This window comes from Cervus canadensis, chromosome 4 (assembly GCF_019320065.1).
Source record: "Cervus canadensis isolate Bull #8, Minnesota chromosome 4, ASM1932006v1, whole genome shotgun sequence".
NCBI lineage: Eukaryota > Metazoa > Chordata > Mammalia > Artiodactyla > Cervidae > Cervus > Cervus canadensis.
In genome coordinates this window covers 50,829,522-50,855,587 of record NC_057389.1, presented here as the reverse complement: position 1 = coordinate 50,855,587, position 26,066 = coordinate 50,829,522, and the positions used below count along the sequence as shown (strand labels likewise).

At 41.5% G+C, this 26,066-nt stretch overlaps 1 protein-coding gene across 7 annotated transcripts in view; it reads right to left on the bottom strand.

Moving 5' to 3' along the window:
• Nucleotides 1-26,066, bottom strand: part of PPP2R2B (protein phosphatase 2 regulatory subunit Bbeta) — a 514,293-nt gene that overhangs the window by 294,454 nt on the left and 193,773 nt on the right. For 2 of the 7 annotated variants that reach the window (XM_043465073.1, XM_043465072.1), the window contains one exon: nt 16,204-16,397. The exons of 1 other annotated variant lie outside the window; for it this stretch is intronic. In XM_043465073.1, coding sequence (XP_043321008.1) covers nt 16,204-16,397 — 194 coding nt within the window. 4 more of the 7 variants (XM_043465076.1, XM_043465078.1, XM_043465075.1 and 1 more) reach the window with 4 other exon arrangements.

The following is a 26,066-nucleotide window of genomic DNA, read 5'->3' as shown; positions in this document are numbered from 1 at the left end:
TCCCTCATAACCAATATTAATAACCCTTTATATACATTTTCATTTGAATGCTATCATATGCCAACTCATATGGTATGAATGACATTTCAGACACTCAATCAATACTTGCTGAATGGTTAAAGAGTAAAATGAACAAACACATTAACAAATGAATGGATGAACGAATAAATAATGACCCATGCTCTTAATGAGCTGGTATATTTCCAAGTGACTGCAGAAACATACAGCACAACTTTTGACATCAGCCCTATTACCTAAACCCTAGAAGAAGTAGGAGAAACTGGCTTCAACATGTTAACAGGGAGTCCCAAGTTCAAACTCCCACATAAAGAGTATGTTACTGGCTGCTGTCCTAACTATGGAGACATAATCAATTTATTCTCCAACTCAGATCCAGGTTAAAAGCCAGGTACTAAACACCTATACACCAAGCACTACAATGTCCTCTGTAACATAAACTAGAGGAGTAAAGATGTGATAACTGTGTTCTCAGAATTTCTTTTCAGTTGGGAAGACAAAATTCAGGTCTGCCTCTTTCTGACAGGCTGTCTGGACTTGGACCTCAGTTTTCTCATTTATGAAATGGGGATAAGACTATACATCTAAGACTGTTGTTATGATTAAGTCATTCAAATAATTCAGGGGAAATGTCATTAGAAAATGTGGGTTGGAGGCAGGTCACATAGGTCCCGGGAAAGTGACTTAGAGGAACAGGGAAGCAGGAATGGCTGGGGTGGTTGAGGACCCCACACAAGCCAGCCTGTGTGGCTTGAAGATCCGTTAGGAGAAACTCAGGTAAACAAAGGGACAGGAAGGAAACAGACTTATAAGCACAGGAGAAAATGGTGAGCAGACTAATCTTCTTAAAGGGCCAAACAAAAGGAGGAAGATGTGTTCTGCCTTTTCATCATGTGCCAATGTCTAGATCAAGGCCATCCATATGAGCGACTCAAAGGCAACCTGCTTGTCAAGTAACTGGAAAAAGAAAAAAAAAGCAAAAAAAACCTGGCCTGGGCAATGGGCTCAAATCCAAGTTTCTTAGACTTATAGGAAAAATTCTGATCGGAAAATTTCCATCTCAAATTGTGCTGAGGAAGCTTAGGGACTGAGTAAGCATGTTGGCAGCAGAAGCCCAGTATGATAATCAGACTCCTCTTGCATTTTTCACTACAGTGCACAGAGTTCTTCAGGTCCTGGGGAGACCTTAGTAGGGTTTTGATCTCTGACCCTGCAATAGGTCAGGGAACCTTTAAGAAAATACACTTTGTACCCAAATGGAACTGTGCCCAAAACTTTCCTCTTATATCCTATGAAGTGACTAGAGGGTCTAACTTCCAAAGCATATTATGTTAGTTTCACCCAGGCTAATCTGACAGATCTGGAATGGGATCAGATATTAATCATTGCAAGAGACATCAGCTGGAGGCACTGAACAGTATTTCCTGTTAAGCTCAGGTTCCCAGGGCAGTTCTTCTCCCCTACATCATATCTTTTTCTTTTAAACTAGCACCATTGAAGAATTCCTGGAAGCTTGTCCCCATACATTTGCACGGCCCCAATCAGTACTCTGACTTCATCCTATCTGTGCTGGCTTCACAGCCAGCAGAGAAAAGAAATGAAAGGTAGATTTTAATATTACCATCTCAAATCATCATTGAAACTTAATGCTTCTAGAAACTGTTTTAATACTTTTAGTGGGAAGCCGCTGGATTGCCTCCTAACCACACACATCTTTACCCATTCAACTCACCTACTAACCACACAAATCTTTATCCATTCAACTGTCCATCTGTTCGTTCATCCATCCTTCCACCGAGCCAGCCAGCCAGCCAGCCAGCCATGTATCTTTTAAAGTTTATTTATTGGACATTTAGGTTACAAACTGTGTGTCATTTTTTAATACTTCATAAAATTGTAAATAAAAAGTTAAAGAACTTAGTATTCTTACAGCAATACCTCCAGATAGTTCAAAGGGAGAAAAGTGCCACAAATATTCAAGGGAAAAAGAACTGAGACTTCAGACTGACTCCCAACTATAATCCCCAAAGGCTCGTGAAATACAGTCAGCCCAGGGCTGACTCTGGAACAGCATATAGTTTGAAGTACACAGGTCCACTTAAACATGGGTATTTTTTAAATAGTAAAATACTTGAGAACCACACAGTCTGGCTGGCTGAATCTGGATGCAGACAAACCAGGAGTATGGAGGGATGACTATAAATTATACCTAATGAACTTCTGCATTGTTCAAGGGTTGTTGGAGGGGCCAAAATCACTCGCTAAAAATGCCATCCTGGTGGTAATTTATACGATTTTTACTTTTCATTTCCATAAAATCATTTTCCCAATTTTGGCAGGAAAATTAAGAGATGTCTGGAAATCTTGAGCCAATAATAGAGTCTAGTTTCCTCAGATTTATCGGGGTTCAAATTACATTTGACCACATGTAGTATTAACAAGAAAATGTTAACATAGCTTTCAGAAATATCAGATTTGAACCTCACAAGAGGCTAGTTCATTAAACAGCTATACTGGTTGTCATGGTGGGTCAATCACTCTTGGAAACTACCTACTCACCAGTTTGAGGAAAATTAACATTTCTGGGTCACCAGGTTCCATATACTTATCTACAATCAATGCCCTGGAACCAGGAAAGTCATTTGATTTAATACAGGTGGGCAACTAAATCCCAGAGGACAAGCTACTCACCCATGTGTTTAATACCAGAAGTTGAGCACTGAGCTTGCTTTCCCACTAGGAAGGGAAAAAGGACCGGGGCTTTGGGGGAGGATAAGGGCAACAGGATCAAATTAAAGCTCCACGATTATGTCTTTATGACTTCTTTTTCTCCTGATTTTCACCCCATATATGTTCTCTAGGATGAACCTGAACACTTTGAAAATGTATGACAAGGTAAAGCAGAGGAAAACCACAGACTAGAAAAAGTGGGAAAGAGCCAAAGCAATTACAAAGGTGCTCCTTGGTACAGTTTTTTAAGAAAGCAATTGATTTATATGATCTAGAAACTTAATTGTTTGTACCATTTAACCCAGCAATCTTGATGCAGACATTTGCCCTAAGACACTAACCAGAGTGATGATTTAGATTCATCCAATTATTTATCACACAAATATTACATCAAAATACTGGAAATCATCTAAACGTCCAGCATTGGGTAATTGGCAAAATTATAGTTTAACTATGGGATGTTACAGAAGAATGCTCACAGTATTGTGTGTGGGACCAAAACAAACAAAACAAACACAGATATGATACATTTTTCATGTAGTTCCTTTATTTATCCATCCATCTCTCTCTCTCCTTCTCTCTCTCTCTCACACACACACAGCCTGGAAGAAAATACATCAAAAAATGTTGATAATGATTATGTTTGGGGCTAGAGGTAAATTCGACTTTCTTTTCTTACATTTTTCTTTATAGTCCCAGTTTCCATCAGTGAGCACATATTTTGTTCTCTCACATCCTCTATTCTTTTCCTACATAGCATTTAACAAGATTTATATTCATGTTCTTACGTTTGTGTATAATGTGTATCCTCCCAATAGAACACAAGTTCTATGAGAACAGAGTCTGCATCAGGTTTTTGTTTTTTAATTACATACCTGGATTTTTTCTTTTCTTAGCATGGTGCTTTGTATATAATAAGCATGTTTAAAGTGGCCACTGAGTGAGCAGTTACAGGGACACTACCTGGAAGACACGTGGGATGTATGCGGGTTCTAACCGACATCAGACAGTCTGCGGTGTCTATAGTCTCCAGCTCCTTTGCTCAGGAATATAACATTTTCCTTGCTTGCGTTTGCCTCCTAAGAACACACTCCACTCTCCATTAGCAATGCCTCTGCCACTGTTCTCCACCTGTCGGCATCCCACCAAGACCCCACCTTCCCCACCGAACCATTCCTGTTCAGGTGAGCATCCTGTAGCACTTGCTGTAGTCACTCACTTTGGAAGATCAACATTTTTTAAAACTTTATTGAGTTCCAAACAGTTTTTTGAACAGGAGTCAGCAAACTACAGTCCATGGGCCACTATCTGATTTTATAAATAGAATGCTAGAATGCAGTCATGCCCACATGCTAAAGTGACAGAGTTGAGTAGACTATATGGTCAGGAAAGACTAAAATACTTACTATCCGGCCCTTTACAGGACAAGCTACTGACCCTATTCTCAAGCATCTACATACTTGTGTAAAATGGAGATAATCCCAGATTTGTATCCTATTAGGTTATTCTTAAGGAAACATGGGATCCAAAGTACATGTCCTTTGTGAAAAAGAGCTTTGTGAAAAACAAATTCTTATAACAGAACTAAATTTGTTCTTAAGAACATACATTTTTGGGTCAGACATATGTGCACTGAAAGTCCTGAGGCTGCTGATTAATGCTAGGCAGCTTACACAACTTCTCTAAGTTTTATCACATATTCCCTCATTTGCTTAATAAACATGTAATGAGTGTTATTTGCCAGATGTTGGACCAGGAGATGGATAATAGCGGTGAATAAGACCTAAAAGTCTCACCTAATTCAGCCTTAATTGAATTAACCTCAATATAGCTGAGGGTTGTTGTGAGGATTAAATGGTACACACCCCCACACCCATTATCCTATGTATACACACTAATGTAGCACACAATATATATATACACACATAACATATAGTTCATATATAGTATAAACAGAGTTCTTAACTCAATTCCTAGTACACTGTGAGCACTCAGCATACGATGGCTCTTCCTCCTTATCATAATTACAACAGAAGCTATTTTAATAGATCTCTAAGATGACTCATCAGATGAAAAAAGGCTTTCAATTCCCTCTGTAAAATGTGTCTCCAGCATGTTCTACATTCACAGCTAATTTATTAGGCTCATCTCTGGTCCACTGGCTCACTTCCACTTCTTTTGTTTGAGCTGCATGTCTACTGAAAGTCAGTTGTGTTGGTTCCCAAATCCCTTGATGTCAGTTGTACTGGTTATTTAACTGAATATCATGGACAGTGATGACTGTCTGACATGAAAACTAAGTTGAATGCTTTCAAAAGATCATCAAGAACTGTCAATTAAATGTGGGAAAGATAAAATATGGGGGACATTCATGAAAACCTAGAAGGATCTGTAATTCAGATTGCTTCTCAGGGGTCTATACGCTCACTCAATCTCAAGGAAACCAAACTCAGACGTGGTCTTTGTCATTTTGGGTGTGGTTTATGTCAGAAGAATGTGTGCCCCAGTCAGCAGTCCCACCCATACTCAAAGACTAAGCCTTGATTCTTCAAGAAGCTTAACATCAGAATTAGGCAATGCTGCTTAAAATAGGCGTATCAGGAACTATACACGATATTTAGTAATATCTATAAGGGAAAGAATATGAAAAAGAATATATGTTGGAATCACTTTATAACTGAAGCTAACACAACATCAGCTAAACTTCAAATAAATAAGTAAATATAACAGGTGTATCATTTTTATGATTCTCTGCCTTAACTTTTCCAATTTACCATCAATACTGGTTCCAAATGCATGGAGTGAGAGGGATTCTTTTGTATGTATTCTGTGCTCACGTATAAACAATAACATGTTAGGGACTTCCCTGGTGGCTCTGGCAGTAAAGAATCTACCTGCCAATGCAGGAGACACAGGTTCGATCCCTGATCTGGGAGGATCCCACACACCCCAGAGTAACTAAGCCCACATGTGCCACAACTACTGAGCCTGTGCTCTAGAGCCCGGGAACTGTAACTAGTGAGCCCTCGTGTTACAACTACCGAAGACTGTGTGCCCTAAAGCCTGTGCTCCGCAACAAGAGAAGCCCACACACCAGTAACTAGAGAGTATCCTCCACTCACCCAACAAGAGAAATCCTGAGCAGCAATTAAGACCCAGCACAACCAAAAATAGATAAATAAATAAAATGTTTAAAAGTATATCATGCTAACAGGGGGCATGTTGCCTCAGCCTGTGCCATATTTTACAGGCAAGAAAAGACTCAGAGAGATGGAGGGTCTGTTCCAAGGCCTCAGAACTGATGTTGCTGGAGGGGGGTCTAGAGCCAGGCAGGCTCTGATTCCATTGTCTCAAGAGAGGTAAATGTAGCACAGATTTGCCCAGTCTGGGTACTTCTATGATTAAGTACCTTTTGAGAAGGACAGAGCATCATCTGCTCAAATGGATGGAGAGGTGCTTGAGAGCAAGAATTTCTATTTTACTATACCCCCCATCACCACCACCATAGCAGCTGGCAAGAAATTTAGTAAATAATTTTGATGAATTTTCTTTCTTACTTTATAACAGTAGAAGAAACTGGGGCTTCCTGGTTTCTGAGAGAACCAAGTTTGCTTGGGATTTACAACCTCCTCCATGGAGCACACAATAGCAAGGGAGACAGTCTATTGTGCCTGTCAGATCATGTCCCTGAGAGCTCAGCCTCACCAACTGGCACTTGCTCTTGCCTGTCGGTGCGGCAAGATGAGCAGTGCCCTGCTCACCAGATGGTTATTTGTTCCACCAGCCACCTTTGCTGCATCCCTGATTCACTCCAGCCCAGGACAGTCTCCAGCATTCGTGCAGCAAGGCAGCTCCTGCCAATAACTTTGCCAAATGGCTCCTCTCAAAGTCATGGGCCGCCCAGACAGGCTGGCTCCTCCATCTGCAGCAGCTTTTGGCAAAGAGATGCTTCTCATTCTGTCTCCACTCTTGGCTGCACCAGAGCCTTCTTGCCAGGAGGATGGTCTGACCCATCAGTACATACATTTTAAGCCTACGTCTGTGTCTCCCAGCCTCACCCCTAAGCACAATGTCATAACACACACAACAGAGACAGGTGATCACAAATACAGGCATAGGGCACCACAGAAACTCAGAGCCAGAAAAACCCACAGAGAGCTCGCCTCCCCTCCCCCATCTTCAACCTCGTTTTAGTAGATTAGGAAATGAAAGCCGAGAGAATAAAAGTAACTAATTATGGTGGCAGGACTGAGAACAACATGCAGGTCTTCTCATGGGCATTCCAAACTACTGCTTAACAATAAAGACTGCATTGCCTTATTTTCCCTCTGTTCATTTTCAAATTCTTGATAAAAATTAGACCCGTTGTATTTGTAGTGATTCAAAGGAGAATTTCTTTAGAATAATGAATAATTTTTTTCCCTGTATCAATATCATGCCTTTTTTCCAAAACAGGTGTGTTCATGTACTACACTGACAGACCTAGAAGTGACTTCTGTTCTGCCACCCACTCTTGGGTGACCTTGGACAAGTAATCTCACTTTGTTTCAACTTTTCACTTAAAGGGGTATAAGGACAGTATCAACGAGGAAGATACTTTAAATCTCAAGTTTATTTGTGGCACAAAGCAGGCCCTCCACGACTGCTAGTCATCACAATTATCTTATATGAACACTCAAATCAAAACACAGTAATTTTAGAATACACATACATAGGAATGCCGGATATTTCTTATATTAAGTTCAAGTTCCTGAGGTTAAATGATTTATCCAAGGTCACTTAGAGAATAAATGAAGGGCCAGAGATTCCTTCTTGCTATTTTGCTAAGAAATGAGAACCCGTATCTTGGCTTTGAAAGATGATAAAATCAGGAAGGAGAATGTCAACAAGAACATATATACATACACACACACATATATATATATATATGAATAATCACTGCAGCATCTTATGTAATAGAAAAAACTGGAAACTATTTTCCATCTGGCCACAAGGGAACTACTAAATAAACTATGGTACAGTCATACTACGGTGCACTAGGCAGCCATTAAAAAGAGCAAGGCAGATGTAGGTGTCCAGAAAGGTCTTTCGGACATCACTGAACGCGAAAAAAACAAAGCATAAATAAGACAAACAGTATGCATTCAGTTACATGAAAAAATAGTCTCTCCCTCAATGTGTATCTGCACCTGGATATTTAAATGTATGAAAATGTATACAAAGTTGGCTATGAGGAAGCTCAGCAACTATTGACAATGGTAACTCTGGACAAGGAAGTGGGTAGGTGTGGGGATGGATGGTGATTCATGCTTTGTTTTTATTGACTTCCATAATAATTGAATCTTTTCAAGTAAGAAGGCATTTCTGCATTATCTGCTTTATAAATAAAGACATCAAGGCAGAGAGGAACATGAATGACAACAGTACATCTGTCGTGAACCAATGGTCCTCCTAACTTGGGTGTCCTTGGCCCCAACTTGACTTCTGCAAAGTTACATGAGTGATGCTGTTCTCCTCAAGTTTCTTGTTCAGCTCTTCTCCTCTTTGATAAAATACTTCCTGGTGATATTTTGTACTTAGGGATCCAAGTTTTTCCTTTCAGACCACCTGGGAGCACTCAGCATCTTGCGGCAATATCCCCCATTAGAGCCGTTTACAGCTTTTCCATACTCAGCACCCTTGTGCATCTGTTGAGGGTCACAGAGCTGAGTCCCCAGCATTAAGTGGAGGAGGTGACCTGCCATTCTGTGACTACTTCAGGTTCATTACTTAATGGATTCTCAGCAGTGAAAACAGCTATGCATGATGGAGGAGGCTGTCAGTAACCCGGTGTCAAGTACACCTAGAATACATGGCCTCATAGGTATGGTACTCTTCGGCACACTCCTTTTGGCAGACCTCATCTTTCTCATGTTAAAATCCTGCCTGCAGAGGCCCCTCCAGACCCTGGGACTCCATGCATCTTCTTGCACCTTCATTTCTTTACATTTGCTGGAATCAATCAGGCCTCTCTCCTCTACAGCATAGAAATGACAGTCTGACTTACCCCTCTACATGCCCATCCTTTTCCATTACCCACAACGATCCTTTCTCCAAAGAAATCGTTAATACTAATTAGTTGTCCATGGATTTCACACACTCACATCCTATCATCACCACTCCCCGCTATTTCCATAGTGAACTTGGAGCATAAGAATTCAAGGGTTCCTGGATTATTTACGACAAAACTCCTAGTGGTCTTGTAAAAAGAATCTGTGCTTCCAGTAGGATGGTTACATCAGGATTGATTTGTCAGGTCAGGGCTGATTTTTAGCTTTATTCCAAAGTTCTATTGGAAAGGCAACAGAAGGAAATTGGATGGTAGAAATGAAGTCTGGTGAAAGCAAATTCATCTTTTTAATGTGAGATGTGTAGAGAACCACTGGAGAGTTACTCTGGCCAACATGAGTCCTTAGACACCCCCATACTTCACTTCAGTGCAAAAGGACATCAGCCATCGTCAGCTGGCTCTGGTCCACTCCTTTCACTCCAGGCATCTACATGAGTTGCCACTAGCTCTGGAGAAGAGACGCCTGGATGGTTCAGTGGGAACTTCACTGTGAGCGTCCCAGGTAGAGGGACATGGAGAGGGCTAGAAAAAGCCAGCTAAATTTCATATTTTGATTGCTCAATTCCATATTTTCTTTCTTTTCTTACTATACACATGTGTGAGTGTGCTCAGTTGTGTCTGACTCTTTGTGATGCCAAAGACTGTAGCCCGCCAGGCTCCTCCGTCCAAGGGATCTTCCAGGCAAGAATACTGGAGTGGGTTGCCATTTCCTTCTCCAGGGGACCTTCCTGACCCAGGGTCAGACCCACATCTCCTGCCTGCATTGGCAGGGTGATTCTTTATCGCTGTCACCTGGGAAGCCCTTATTATAGATAGAGGAAAATAAATCTACAGGAGTAAGTTAGCTAAGGATTCTGGCATCAGCTAGGGGAATTCCGCTCCCTCCCTGTGGGAAAAAGAGGAAGGCCCAGACACATGCACTGCCTTCCTGGGAAGAGAAGGACCAGGTGAACTGTAGCGCTGAATGGCCACCACAGGAATGTATGCAGAGTGCTGAACACAGCCAGCATTTCCCCCTAAATTCCAAACAAGACACAGCAGGGATGGGCAAAGAACTCTTGCCTAGATTCAGGCAGTCACTGATTCCAATCTGGTTCTGCCACTTACAAGTATGCGACCTTATACATAAGTTTCTTTGCTTCTCCAAACCTTGCAATTTCTTATTCTGAAAAATGCATCTAATGCAAGTATTCTCTCAGAGTTGCTGAAGGTGATGAAGTGAGTAAACACATGAGAAACATCTAGGAAAATGACTGGAATACAGAGAGAAATCAAGAAACCTTCATTCTCTTCCCTCACCTAAGCATTTAAACTGGACCCTTAGCGTCTTCATAAATGCAAATGATAGAATTTAGGAATGTCAGTCTACAGCTGTGCTCTTTTCATTGAGCATTACCAGTATTTTGACAGGACTGGCCTAATATTATTCACCCCAGGTTTATTGGTATGTTTCTGACCAGCCCTCATAAAGGGCTTGGGATAGCCCCTGGAGACCTGAATGCTAATAATGAATACTTGCTAGTGATTTTCAATGCAGTTTGGTTATTTCGTTTAGTAGCAGAACATTTCCTATCCCCGGAAAGGTCATTTATAATACTATAAGGCAGCTTCTTCTCACCTTCCATTTCAGATTTTTCTGAGAATAGCAGAGAATTCAAACATTCATCCATATGCATTGGAAATACTATTCTGATCTTGGATTTGCATAAAAATACCAAAGCAACTTAAGGAACTATTAATACAAGGCAGCTCTCCATCATGACACCACCTCTTTTTACTTTTCTGATGCCCTTTCATTAGCTTCTTATGAAAAGTTATTTTCACGTTTCTTCCTAGTTTTATTCTTTATAGCTTCCCTCTTTTCTTGAGGGTGCGTGGGATAGATGGGGACAGAGGAGGAAGCAGGGGCCTTTACTTTCTTACTTTGATTCTTGGGCCCCTAAAAAGCTGTAACATTTCACAGATCACACAGATCTCACATTTGGAGACCCTCTGAACTCAGCTCACCCAAGACTGGTCTTTTCTTATTCTACCACATTTCTGAGAAATGGCCATACAGCGTTATTGAATAATTTAAGTGTATGGTTAATTACGCTTATACCAAGGTACTCTGTTCTGTTACAACTTCTTTATATGGACCCAAGATCAGTTTCCTTGAAATTTTTCACCCATAGGGCTCAATCTGCCCTGGAGGGCTCTTCTCCTAGGCATCTCAACTGTTCACATACTTTTAAGTGCCTTTAATATACCCATGATGCCCCAAATTATGTACCTAGTCTAGATCGTTCTTCTGAGCTTCAGAACCAGATATCCAAAGCTTACTTGAGAGTCTCACCATGAGGCTAGATGACTCACACACCTCATCAATTTCCAAAGTCTTTTTTCCAGTTTCAGTGAACAGCTCCATCATGCATCTATCCTCATGGCAAGTCTTCCTTGACGTCGTCTCCATCATTTCTCCATCTCCACTTAGTCTATCACACCAAGTCAGCCTGATCCATTCTTTTCCTACAATGTATCTCAAATCTACGGAATTATCTCCATCTCTACTCGTGCCACCATACTACAGAACAGCTACGGCCTCCTACTTATCTCCCTGCTTTCTCTCCTGTTCACTTCCTAGCAAGCCCTCTGGCCCCAACCTACACAGCAGCAAGCCTGAGCTTTGAAAAAACTAACCTGATCATATTTCCCCCCTGATCAAAATCCTTTAATGGTTTTCGATCCATCATTGGATAAGGTCCAAACTCCTTATAGTCAACAAGGTTCAACGTGACCTAATCCCTAAATACCTCTCCAGTTTCTTTTCTGTAACATTATGAACATTTTTGAACAGATAGCAAAGTTGAAAAAAAAATTACAGTGGATATCGACTGACTGATCTCCTGGACTCTACCATTAACATTTTATATTTGTTCTATCATCTTGTCTATTTATCCATTCCTCTCCCCTAATACTAATCTTTCTTGGTTTGGTCCATTCCAAAGTAAACTACAGGCTTCAGTCTCATTGTCACCCCTCTTCCTCTTGTTCCCTACACTCAGCCCTAGGCATTTTCTCATTCCTTGAATCTGTCAGACTATTTTATATCTCTGCACTTTGGACCTACTGTCCCTTCTACTTGAAATGTCTTCAGCTCCTGTTCATTCCTGACTTATCCCTTGGTTTTCAGCTTACATTTTGTCTGCGGCAGTCCCTGAGCCTCAATCTAAATTAGATTTACCTTTCTGCTTTACAAATCATCTCAAGGCTTTTCCTGTGCTTTTCCTGAATATCACTTATCACAATTGGAAGCTACATAATTCTTTGGGAAACTGTTTAATGTCTACCTCTTCCACCAGATTTCAAACTCCATGAGAACAGACACAACGTACTGGAGTGTGCAGGATCACTTCTGCAGAAAGTCAATTAATAGTTGTTGAAGGAATTAAAGTCAGAAAGCATCAACAGTTACATAACAATATCATATTAATATAATAACTATACATAGACTAAGTGAATTTGCTCTTCTTTTAAAAATATGTACAAGCAGTATGGGTTTTTAAAGGCCTCTAAGGGGAAAACGGAACTTGCTGCCAGAATATAACCAGCAAGTTATTTCTGTAACATATTATGGGAAAACCTGAATGAACTTTTCAGCCAACCCAATACAGTAAGGCAAATTGCTAAGAGGCTATCCACAGCTAGTGGAGAAGTCAAGAAGAGACTGTGATGGGTTTTAGGGACATCTCTCCTATTTCCACTAGCTCTTCCCTCAAGATCACTCTAAATCAACAACAATGCAAGGAAAAACATTGTGCTTGCAATGCAAGTGCAGTTTAAGTAATAATAACAACAGCTAAAATTACTGAGAGCACCTATCAAGGTCTGGCTTTGTATTAGGCACTTTCTTGAGTGTTTTTCCTACATTGAAAATGAAAGTCTCTCAGTCAAGCCCAACTCTTTGCGACCCCACGGACTATAGTTTTTTTCACCTGTGGCGTAGGTTCTGCTGTTATTCCCATTTTATGGCTAAGGAAATTGAGAAAAGAATAGTTACTTTTAAACAACAAATTATCTGACTTCTCCTCCTAACCAGACTGCCATTCCCGTGAACTCCTCCTAGGTAGAATATTTATTCTGCCCCATGAGAACATAAGCATTAATCTAGAAAACTCTGATTGTGCTATTGGAGAGGCAGTTTTAATTGGTTCTAACAAGTCAAAAAGATAGAAAGCTAACCCTACCGATGCTTTTCCTCATGTATAACCCTATACGCACATTTTCAAACGATTCCTGCAAAGAATTTTCCCTCAGATGGGAACATTATTTACACACAGAGATAAACCACTGTGATCTTCCTCATAACAGGAGCTAATAGTTAAAGAAAAATGAAGCTGTGCAGAATTTCCTAATAGAAGAGCACATCAGACAGTCTTGAGTCGGAAGACAAATTTTACCCTGACTGTATGACCTTGACTAATTAGTGTCATCTCTGGGCCTCAGTTGCTCAGTTTTCTTATTAAAAATGGAAAACACAAGGTCCACTTAACTGGGTATGGACATGTTGAAACACTACTTACAAAAAGCTCAGTGCGTACAGTGCTTGGAAAAGAGAGATGCTCAAAGATAGCAACTTCTAAAACGGGAGAAAAAGGAAAAGGGAGATGAAGATGGTAACTTCATACTCAGAACAAAAGAAAAGTTGTAAGAAATGTTTTAAATAAATACACATCACGCAGTCTTTTCCCACAGAGAGAGAGAGAAAGACAGAAAAGCTTGGGAAAAGTGTCCTTTAGTATTTGCATTGCTCTTAGCTGGATGAACTTGCCTGCAGCTACCACTTATAATGCAAATTGAGCTTGGAGTCCTTCACACTAACTACACAGCAAAAACCTTTCAGCTTTAAATAGAATACTGCAGTGTGGAATGATCCAAGCAAAGGGAAGAAAAATTCAGACATAAATGCAAAGGAAATTTTGCAGGAAAAAAGAAAGCTGACATATCTGGGCAAGACAGGAAAATGCAGAAATATCAAAAAAGACAAAAGGAAAAGCAAAGTCTGTAGAAGGACCTAGAAACTAATTCCCCAGAAGGTGGGTTTCAGTTAAAAAAGAGGAAGAGAACTTTGGGGCAAGTCCCCAAATGCAGAGGATTTTAACAATGAATATTTTGATCTAGCGGTGTTCCTTCAAGGTGTACTAACACTTTTGAGGTATTTATCAGAAGAGGAAGGATGCTCTTTTGATGAATAAAATGCAATTGGGAATTGCACGTAAAAAGACAACTTACATTGTCTAAGTACCATTTTTTTCTTCCCAGACTCTCATTAAGCTCAGGTAAAAAAAAAAAAAAACAAAACCAAAACCTTGAAAATGTACTGTGAAATAAAGGTTTGTTTAGTTTTGAATGTAGTGGCACTGGGGTTGGGGTGGGGAGAGTGATCCAAGGAGGTAATTTGGAAAGATTTTAGAAAATTCTTTGCTATAAACTCTACCTCATTTCGGGCTATATAAACCCAAATATTTTATCTGCAATCAGAGTCTTCCAAAATGGCATCAAAGAGGAACAAAGATGAGGTCTATCTAAGACCCTGAAAGCAATGAGGAATGCCATGTTTAACTCATTTCTTCATTTTACAGATGATACTCCTACACACATGACCTCAATTTTCCCATCTTCCTAGCTCAGTAAGTTTCTTTTGCCTGCACTTGGAGGCATAAGGCAATACAGAAGAAAACGTCAAGGCAACCCTCTGTCTTTGTTGTCTCAAACACACACACAAAAGTGTGCCCCCAAAGACAATGGACCCAAAGCCAACTTCTCTTTGGATGCTATGCTCAGACCCAGAGCTGATCACCCAGTGAGTCAGTGACAAAGCACTAAGACCAGGGAAGACCATCAAACAATCATGTTGTCACCAGGCAAGTAAATAGACTCAGTAAGCACGGTGCTTGATATGGGGCAGGGACAAGCTAAACATCTTAAAAGCCACCTCTAAGCTCCTGAAGGCCAGAGCTCACACAGCTCTGCTTGATTTGTCTAGAATCACGGACATATTAGGCGTGACGCTCTCCAACAATGATGATGAATAAAGCATATATTTTCAAAGTGCTGAGCATTCTATCTGAAACTTTCAGGGATGTTTATAGAAGACGCCACCTTTACCCCTAAATTGTTTGTCTTTTTCTTTTCAGAACTTGAACTCTTTACCACCCCCGTCCACATTTCTCTAGTAGTCTTGATGTGATTAAATGTGACAGAAATTTTAGCATCCAAGAATAGCAGGAATCATCTGAAATGAACATGCCTTGCTACATGTTCCTAAAACCCTTTCACACACATTTTCTCACGTGGGTATTACAATGTGACGATGCAACACTGTACAGGAGTGCTTTAGGATAAAGGCCGACAAGTAGAAAATGAAAGCAAAAATGCAAAAGTTTTGGTATTTGGAAAAAATGCCCCTACTCTCTATTCCCACACAAAAGGCAAATGAGATTCCACCTGCTGACTTTTCTCTCCTGCCTGTACCTCACTCAGGCTAATGTCAGAACAAGCTGGGGGAAACGGTGAGAGAGAGAGAGAGAAAGGGAGGGAGAAAGGGAGAGAGAGATACGACAATTTCACCTCTTGGCAAAGCTCAGCTTACTGAACCCTCTTGCTTTCTGCTGGCTGTTGATTCAGCAGAAACTACTGCTGCAGAATTCATAATGGTGATTTTTAAAGGCCCCACTGATCGCATTGCTCGCCCCACGTGTCAGATTCATTCACTCGCCGCCCCAACACTGTTTCCCAAGCCACCTTTTTATATCTTGCTAATGCACTTCCAAGGGGAGAGAGGTTCGCCCTTTATGAACGGGCCTTTTGGGCTTTTGATTGTCTAAGCAGGTAACCCGGCCGGGGAGATTAACGGGCAGGAAATGAAACCATGCCCTCCCTTGCAGCCACTGAGAGACACATCATTCCACTCAGGGAGAGGAGGACCCAGGGTCCTCTTGGGCCCTCTTCTTTCTTACCTATCCCCCACTCCACCGGCCCCTGCATAAATATTCGGAGAGGGACATCTGCTTTTGGGGGCAGGAGTCATTTTTCCAGCCGGGAGCCCCACCCTGAAAAACCTCACCCCCGAGGGCCATTTTAACTCCCGTGGGCGCCGGGTCCACCTGCTGCTGAACACCCAGCTCGCCTCGCCGAGCCCGGATGGATGTGGGGCGCCCGGGCAGCTGCCCCTGCGGGCCGAGCCCCCGCCCCAGCCCCGGGGCCCGGAGGAGTCTGCGCCGCTACGCGCCCTGCCGCCCGCGGAGCTCAGCGATCCGCAACTTGCGCCCGGCCCCAGCGGCGGAATGCGGTGGGGCTGGCGTTACCTTCGGTCGCATAGCTGTGGTCGCGCAGGAAACTGTTGTTGATTTTGCGGGTATCAATGTCCTCCTCCATTGACAGCAGGCTTACTTGCGTGGGAACCAGAAGCCGGCAGACAAGTATCCATGTTCCCTCCCCGCAGCCAGTCTCACAGGAGAGGGGGGCAGGGGAGCCAGTGGGACTGCACCATGGTCCGAGCCTGAGGAGGAGACGGGGGAGGCGGAGAGAGAAAAAAAATAAAAACCCGGCAATGGAGCTGTCACCTCCTCCGCCCGGGATCTCCGAGGCTGCGGCGGCTCCTCCCGCGGTGCGCTCACTCCAGCTCCAATTCCCAGCGAGGATGCTGCGCCTGCCTCCGCCGCCTCCGCCTCTGGGGTGCCAAGATGCGCCGTGCCCCAAGGGGTCTGGTCCCGCCCGCCGCCCCAGGAGGCGCTCACAAGCCGGGCTGGGGAGATGCCCAACAGGTTCCCCTCATTGGCAGCCGCTCCGAAATGCAAAAAAGATCCCTCCTCCCCCCTGGGAGAGCGGGCAGCCACGACAAAATGGTGCCTTTCTGGACCCGAGCTGCAGTGGCGAGATGGCAGGGGCAGGGTTCAGGCTGGCCCGGCCCGGAGGAGGGTGCTGGTCCCACGGGAGGGCGGCTCCGGCTGCCGGGGGCTCGGCAGCCGGCGGGGAGCTGGGCAGGGCGCTCGGCGGCCGGCGCCAGCGCACTCACCCTCACACCCACACGCGCGCACTCGCAGCTGCTGCTGCTGCAGGAGGCTGGAGGCGGCTGGTGCATTAAAGGCGAGGCTCCTCCCAACCGCGTCAGCAGCCCCAGGACTCTTCCCCAGCAGCGGTGGTGGCCGAGGCAGAGGCTGCGGCTGCTCTCTGCTGCAGTGGGGCGCACGCAGCCGCCAACCCGCACCTGGGCAGCGAGCATCCAGCTCCGCAGGTTGACGTGAAAAGCGTAGACGCGCTCTTCCGACCTCCCTCCCCGCCCAGCGCCACGCAGCTCAGGGCGGCGTTTACTCCAGCACCCAGAGTCCCCTAGCTCACCGCCTTTCTTCAGACACCTGTGCTCCAGGATAGCAAAGAGAAGGTTCCCTTGAGCAAGCAGGAAATCTACATCCCGGCCTCTTTTGCTCACCCTTCTATCAAGCATACGGCCCCTGGACGAAGGTCAAGGGTGAGGCCTGGGGTTCAAAGCCTCACCCAGAGAGGAGAGAATGCTCAGAGCCCAGCTGAAGCCCTTCTCTGGGTTAGGAATAAATGGGGAATCAGAGGCCAGAACTTTTCTGCGGATCACACCTGACTTCTCCCTTTCAAAGAGAGTCAAAAATATCTTTTAACTGAGGGTGTCTAAGTCTATACTAGCAGAGGGAGGAAGAGGGTCGAATTATGAATCTAGTCGACATGCTCTGAAAAAGTCCATATTCCCTAACCCTTTGCACGCAGTTTTGGTCAAACTGCTCCAGCCCCTCCGGTGGGTTTTGCTTGCTAAGACATAGCACTGCAGGAACCTCTAACTTTTGCTCTCCCAGTGAAAGGTACATTGGAGCCCAGTGCCCCCAGAGTGCCACTGTTTCCCAGGGGGAATTTCAAAGATCCAATGAATACCAAAAAGTGGCCTGTCTTCCCACTTAAGCTAGGAAGAAAATACAGAAGTCCGCCCCCCCCCCCCCAATTTTTCCTGAATTGCTAAATCACAGATTTCATATTTGAAAGAAAAATGAGATCATTACTGTTATGAAACAACAATCATTTCTGAAGCAACCCAAATCACTAGAAAGTCAATTTGGACAAGAAATGTCCCCGATTTCCTCTTGCAGAAGGTATTCATTTCATTGAGCGTCACTGCAGGGGAGAGACATCAGCGAATGTTTTGCTCAGTTAAGCTCCACAAGTTTAGCTGGATGAGCCCAGAGGGATCTGTGAGTTAATTATATACATACAATGCTTCGGCTAACACAATTTAGACAGTATTTGAAGTTCAAAAAAAAAAAACCGGAAAACAAGTCCTTAACTGAGGTTGGGAATTGCCATTAGACTTCCACGAAGAAAACATTCTTCTGGCAGGTAGAAAATGGCAAGGTCCTCATCTCCAGAAACCAACCGCTTATCTCTGGGAGAAGATAGGAGAAATATTCTTTGATATATAATATTCAGCTTACAAAAGATTCCATTTAATTCTTATCTGGTGATTAAATCTTCCCTACTTCTTTGACTGTGTGTGCCAAATTCACATATGAAATTCCAGGAAGAGATGAAGACTGATGTACAAATTGATGTAATCCACTTCAGTGCCAGTTGCCATGGCTTGTTCTTCCACGTTATGAGTCGGATCCATCACCAAGACTCCAGTGGTCAGCTCATCTGTAGTTATACAGTCCAGCTTCTCTTGCAGATTGGCATAAGGGGGTAGGGGGAGGGGGAAGAGGGGAAAAGCTAAATTCATCTTAAAGTGGTGAGGAGACATCTTGCTTTGAGTCAAAATGACCTTCAGTTGCCACTGGAGAGCTTGGAGTAGTATTTGAGATGAAAAGTGAAAGTGTTAGTCGCTCCGTTGTGTCTGACTCTCTGCGACCGCATGGACTGTAGCCTGCCAGGCTCCTCAGTTCATAGCATTCTTCAGGCAAGAATACTGGAGTGGGTAGCCATTCCCTCCTCCAGGGGATCTTCATAGCCCAAAGGATTGAACCCAGGTCTCCCACATTGCAGGTAAATTATTTACTGTCTGAGTCACCAGGGAAGCTATTCTTTCCCATATCTTCCCAGGAAGTGGGCTATATTGGAACAGAGTTACAAGATCAATCGGGAAGGCCCAGGTTTGTTAGCCAGGCTGTGCCTGAGAAATTTTCCACTGTAGCCAATGGCAGAAGTGTCCCTGCCAGAGATCAAACCTCTGGGTTTACTAAATTTTTCCTTTCCTGTTTTCTGCAAAATTCCTCTTGCATTTATTTTATCCAATAGTATAGACAAGTTTTTTCTTAAGACACAAGTTGTGGGAAGGCAAATTAGATGGCTATCCATTAAGTAGATTAAGTAGACTCCAAGATTTCTATTTTGTGAACCATTCTTTTCTACTATGGACAGTGGGGAACTAGCGCCTCCAACCAAAACCAAGAAAAATACACCTGTTGGCTTTGTTCTTTAACACAACCATGTGCAATAAAGGAGGTCAGGGAGTGAAGGAAGCCCTGTGCAATCCTGTGGTTGTAAGAGGACTACACAGACCATTTCTCAGAAGACTCACTGACCTTCTTTCTGTTCCTCCAACATGTCAAGTTCTTTCTAAAACCTTTTGGCATTTACCCATGCCATTCGTTTCCTATCCCTTCCTTGTGTTCCTGGCATTCTTCAGCATACTTTACTGAGGCATTCCCTGCCCTCCCCATGGTCCCTTCCTTTGGAATTTTTTGTCTGTACATGTTTTTCTTCTTCTTCATGGAACATTTGCATTTTGTACTAGTTGTTTACTTATAATTGTCAACCATTCCACTGTATCTCTGCTATAAAGTGTCTAGCACTTAGTAGATGCTCAATTATATTTACTGAATGGAGATAAATATTTTGTAAATGAACGAGTAAATTACTGAATTCGTTCAGTGATATTTAGGTTTCAAAGCTCTATTTTTATTAAAATTCTTGCCTAACAAGAAACTGTTGTGAGTGAGTAAATCTCTAGATTGTAATGCCTATTCCTATTGAAAACAATTGTCCTACCCATTTCTGTATGCCTAGGCACTGAAAATACTTACTGAGCACTTAATCTATGACAAGAATTTTTGTAGGTACTGCAATACAGTTAGATGAGAGTTCCTTTCTTTCACAAAACTGAAATTCTATCATCTGATTTTAGAAATATGAGCTTTCTTAGAAATACAACAGTGCATTATAAATTATCAGACTGGAGTATAATATTAAGTGCCAAGGCTCTGCTATCAAGCAAAACTGATTTTCTGTCACTTATTATTATGTCCTTGAGCAAAGTTACAAGATTTCCCAACCTGTGTTTTTTTAATCTATAAATTAGAAAGAAAAATAGTACTACTTAATGGAGTTTCTTTGATGATTAAACGAGATAATACTTGGAAAGAATATACTGCTATGACTTGTTGAGTATTTACTATCATTATCACTGTCAATATTGAACAAATATTTAAGCACCTACCATGTCGGCCACTGGGATAGGTCTAGAGTTGCAGCAATATCAGTGCTGAAAATGTATTGTCATCTCTGCTGTCATGGGACTTAGTATCTAATTTATGGTTTATGGAAAGGGGGGCCACAGGCTGCAGAAGTGGCAGCAAAGAACACTCTGAAAGGCTGACCAGATCCAGGCTTGAGCTATACACAGAAAAGGCCAGTTACAAACACACAGCCCTCTTAAGTTACACAATGCATCATGACAGCACCGGAAAGCATTCTTTCTTTCATCATCTTTCATATGTTCCCCCCTCCCTCAACACTCTCACATACCCCCAGCCCAGTTAGGTTAGCACTGCCTACATTGGAAACCCTTTGTAGGACATGCTATCCAATTAGCACATTAAATATCTACAATTGTATTAAAACCTTTGACTTAAGCCAGTCTAGATATTCTTAATATAGGCTTCAGGTGTCAGACAGGCCTGGTTTTCTATCTCAGCTCAGGCATTTATGAATTTCATGACCTTTGGCAAGTAATTCAACATCTCTGAGCCTTTGTATTTGTAACACTGAAAGAAAATAATAGGAACCACTTCATAGGGTTGTTGAGTGGCTTCAGAGACTGTAAGGAAAGTGCTTAATACAAGCTTGGCCCATAGCCAGGCCTCACTAAAATGTCCCTTTGGCCTCCTGGTAGTGGCTCATTGGGGTCTCTGTCGGCAGAGAATTGGAGAGATGCACTACCAGTCAGTCAGATGTACGGATACAAGTGACCTAGAAACCTGAGTTTAACCACCTAGCAATCGTCTTAATGAGCCCTAGTCACTCCTTACTGTCTTATAAAAAGCCCTTTATAAGCCAGGAAGTCCTGTGCAAAGGGAAGGAATTAGGATTATGTTTTCTTGATTTTCACATATGTAAGTGCAGACCTAATCAAGTTTGTCCATCAGGGAATCCTGTGGAATCCCTCTCTAGATCACTGAGCCCCAAATGTCTCTCTGAGATGGTTTGCCACGACTGCCCAGAGGATGACCTCTTGAGTTTCTAGCAAGGTTTGCCATTCCTTTTTGTGCATGTTACAGCATGTAATAAATACCACATGAGTGAACCTTTAGCAAGGCATTTAACCTAGGAAAAGAAAACAAAACATCTTGTTCTCAAAATGTATTAATTCTAGATTCTGGATATACTTAATGGATTTCACTGAGTACCATGTTCCCTCATGTACCCAAGTACAGAAACTTATGAAAATAAACAGTTGTATGCAGGAGCTGGGAGGTGCTGGCTGTTGATAGCTGATTGTGTCGATTATACACATCTTTTTATCCAGCTGTGCTTCAAGTGACATCATGTTGGTAGCTTAAAATCTGAAATCTGCCATGGTGGGATATTTATATCATAGAAATTAAAAAAAAAAAAAACCAAACCTACATAAATCAGTGCATTAACTTTGGGGCTGGGGTGGCAGAGAACTGATTTGTAAACATTTACTACTATAGCCACTTGAAACATATGAATTGTTGATATATCTTTCTACTTACATGTGTTAACCTATACAAAGTTCCTTTCAGTTCCTCAACACTCAATCTCCCAAACTGTCAAATTTCAGAACATTTCACCATTCGATCAAATATCTCTTAAAAATCCTACCTTTATAAAGCATTTCCATATCCATCAGAGGAAACCCGATGCCTCTGTTTGAGCCCCTCTAGGCTGGTTATGAAATTGCCATGATGGATTTGTGAGTGATGGCCTCTGCAAAGTTCCTAGATCTGACAATGTAAGGAAAGTGAGGTGCATGCTCACTCTCAATGAATAGTTATTTTCTGCTGTTTATGCTCTATTGTCACCTTATTTTTGCCCGTGTTTCACCTCAGTGCAAAACAAAAACACCCACCGTGCCTAATTTCACTGATAGCACTTTTAGTTGTCTAGTTAGGATATTGAAGCAATGACAGAAAAGGTACAATCAAAAGTCCAGATCTGAGAGCCTTTTCTCATTCAATCATTTAAGTGTTAAACTTGGACTGTCTTGTAGGTTTGTATTTGCATTATATTTGTTAGGTACAAAGTAAGGATTTCTGAAACCAGTTTAGCAAATCTAAAGTGGTATATTGTCTAGTACCTGATGACATGTCTCAAAGAAATATTTCAGGATAATTTAAACAAACAAAAAAATTACATTGGGAAATGTCTTCAAATTTCTTTAAAATGCACCAAGCAATAACACATTACAGAATTTATCCTAAGAAAATAATCATGGATATAGGGCAAAAATTTAGCCATAAGGATATTTCTCAGAGCACTGTTTATAGTCATGAAAAACTGAAAACAAGCCTAAGTGCCAACAACAGAATTGTCTAGGCAAATTATGGTGTGTATGTATAGTGGGAAATTATTGAGCCACTGATAAAATATTAACATCTAATGTTTACTGAGCATGTATTATGTACTAGACACTGTGCAAAGGGTTTCACTAGCATTATCTTATTTAATTCTAACAACTTCCCTATAAGGTAAGGTATCTCCACTTAACTGTGGCTAGTCAAGATAAATAACATACCCAAAGTCAAACAAATAGGAGCCTGGCTGTGCTTGTGTGTTGGGTGGGTTGAGGTCACCACAGAAACTTGGAGGTCTTTTTCCAAACCACCCACCACTGGAGGCTGATCTGTATCTCTTAAGAATGAATAGCCTCTCAGTTGAAAATCACTACTATTGTGTTGGTGAGGAGGTGGCAAAATTGGAATCCTCACACACTGTTTGTGGGATTGTATAATGGTGCAATCGCAAATAGTTTGGCAGTTCCTCAAAATGTTAAACAGAGTTACCATATGACCCAGCAATTCCACTTCTAGTTATACACTCAAGAAAATTGAAAACACATATTCATACCAAAACCTGTAGATGAGTATTCATAACAGCATTATTCATAATATCCCCAAAGTGGAAACAACCCACATATTCATCAACTGATAAATGGATGAATAAAATGTGATATATCTATATAAAGAATTACTATTTAGCTATAAAAAGTAATGAAGTACCAATACATGTTACAATATGGATGGGCCTTGAAGACATTATGCTAAATAAAAGAAGCCAGTCACAAAAAACCACATACTGTATGATTCCATGTATGGGAGATGTTCACAACAGGCAAATCCATAGAGACAGAGTAGATTAGTTGCCAGGGACTGAGATGGGGGAATAAGAGTGACTACTTGTGTGTTCGGGATTTCCTTTTAGAATAATGAAGATACTCTAAAATTACTTAAGGACAATAGCTGCACAGCTTTGAATAGACTAAAAATTACTGAATTGAATACTTTAAAAAGATGTTTCAAAAGGTACAAACTTCCAGTTGTGAGATAAACTAGAGATGTACAGTAAGACATAATAAATATAATTAAAACTGCTTTATTAAACAATCTGCCTGCCAATGCAGGAGACATAGGAGACGCAAGAGACATGGGTCAGGAAGAGGAGGAGGAGGAAATGGCAACCTACTCCGTTATTCTTACCTGGAAAATTCCATGGACAGAGGAGTCTGGCAGGCTACAGTCTGTGGGGTCATAAAAGTCAGGCACTACTGAGCACACAAACAATGCACATGTTACATATGAAAGTTGAGAGAGTAAATCCTCATTACAAGAAAAAATATTTTTCTATTTCTTTTTGTATCTATATGAGATGAATGTTCACTAAACTTACGGTGATCATCATTTCATGATGTCAGTCAAATCATGAGGTACACCTGAAACTTATACAAGGCTGTATGTCAATTGTATGTCAATAAAACTAGAAGAGAAAAAAAAGGTGTTTCAACAAAACTGTTATTAAAGATTAAAAAAAAATTACTGTTGTCATAAACCATTATTACCTCTAGGAGTAGGGTACATCCCTCAGGTTATTATTAGTGCAGAAAAATTTATAAGTATGTAATGACAAGGATATATGTTCATGTCATGTTGTTTGAAAAAGTCAAAAAACAATGTATACTGACTGGTCCCTTTTTTGGAAAAAATGTGTGAATCACAAAAGGAACACATGAAAATGCTTGAGAGTGGTTAAGTGTGGCTTTCTTTGTGGTTCATATTCCTGTCAAAGAAAATTTAGAACACAATCATTTTTATAGTAAGAAAATTTTAAAAATTTATAAGTCTATGAAATACTTTTTAGGATGAAACTTTGTATTGAAAAAATAAAAAATCATTTTGTACACACCAGAAAAATGACAGACACTGACGTAAATATATGTGCTACCAAACACACAGAACAGTTCTACCCATAAGAAATACAAGCTACATTAATAATTGTAAATTTTCAAGTTGCCACACTAACAAGTGAAAAGAAACAGATGAAATTAGTTTTAATAATGTTTAAAATTTGGGGAAAATAAAATGAGAATAATTTAATCCAATATACCAAAAACATTAATTTCAGCATATATAGAATACAGAATAACTGACAATATATTTACACCCTTTTTATGCCAAGTCTTTGAAACCTGGTGTGCATGTTACAACTGACAGCACCTCTCCAAAATACGCACATGTCTAGGACTCAATAACCACACGTTCCTAGTGGTTACAGCACAAGTATAGAGGAACTATTCCAAAAGTATTATTCCATTCACAAAATGAGTGTTTTTTTAATTTATTTATTTTAATTGGAGAATAATTACCTCACAATATTGTGATGGCTTTTGCCATACGTCAACGTTTGTCGGCCATAGGTATACATGTGTCCCTCCATCCTGAACCCCTTCTCCCACCTATCTCCCCGCCCCCTCCCTCGGGGTTGTCACAGAGCACCGGCCCTGGGTCCCCTGCTTCCTGCATTGAACTAGCACTGGTCATCCATTCAACACATGGTAGTGGACCTGCTTCAATGCTATTCTCTCAAATCATTCCACGCTCTCCTCCCACTGAGTCCAGAAGTCTGTTCTTTATGTCTCCTCTGCCCTGCATGTAGGATCATTGGTACCATCCTTCTACATTTCACATATATGCATTAATATACACTATATTTTATACTCTATATATCTTTCTGACTTAATTCACTTTGTATAACAGGCCCTAGGTTCATCCACCTCATCAGAACTGACTCAAACGCGTTCCTTCTTACAGCTGAGTAGTATTCCATTGTGTGTATGTGCCACAACGTCCTTTTCCATTCATCTGCCGACGGGCATCTAGGTTGCTTCCATGTCCTAGCTATTGTAAATGGTGCTGCAATGAACACTGGAGAACATGTGTTTCTTTCAATTCTGATTTCCTCGGTGTGTATGCCCAGTAGTGGGATTGCTGGGTCATATGGCAGTTCTATTCCCAGTTTTTTAAGGAATCTCCACACTGTTCTCCATAGTGGCTGTACCAGTTTGCATTCCCACCAACAGTGTAAGAGGGTTCCCTTTTCTCCACACCCTCTCCAGCATTTATCGTTTGTAGACTCACAAAATGAGTTTTATCACATTATTTCAAAGGAAAAATTTTCATCTACCAAGGACTTGAACTAGACTGTAATGTTAAAACCAAACTAAGTAACTTTAAACTGGTGAACCTCACAACTATTTAAAGCAATACAAACTAAATACGAAAATATATATAGGAAATTTCCTCGTAGTCCTGTGGTTAGGACTCTGAGCTCTCACTGCCAAGGGCCCAGGTTTGATCCCTGGTCAGGGAACTGAAATCCCATAAGCTGAGTGACTCAGCCAAAACTTTTTTTAAAA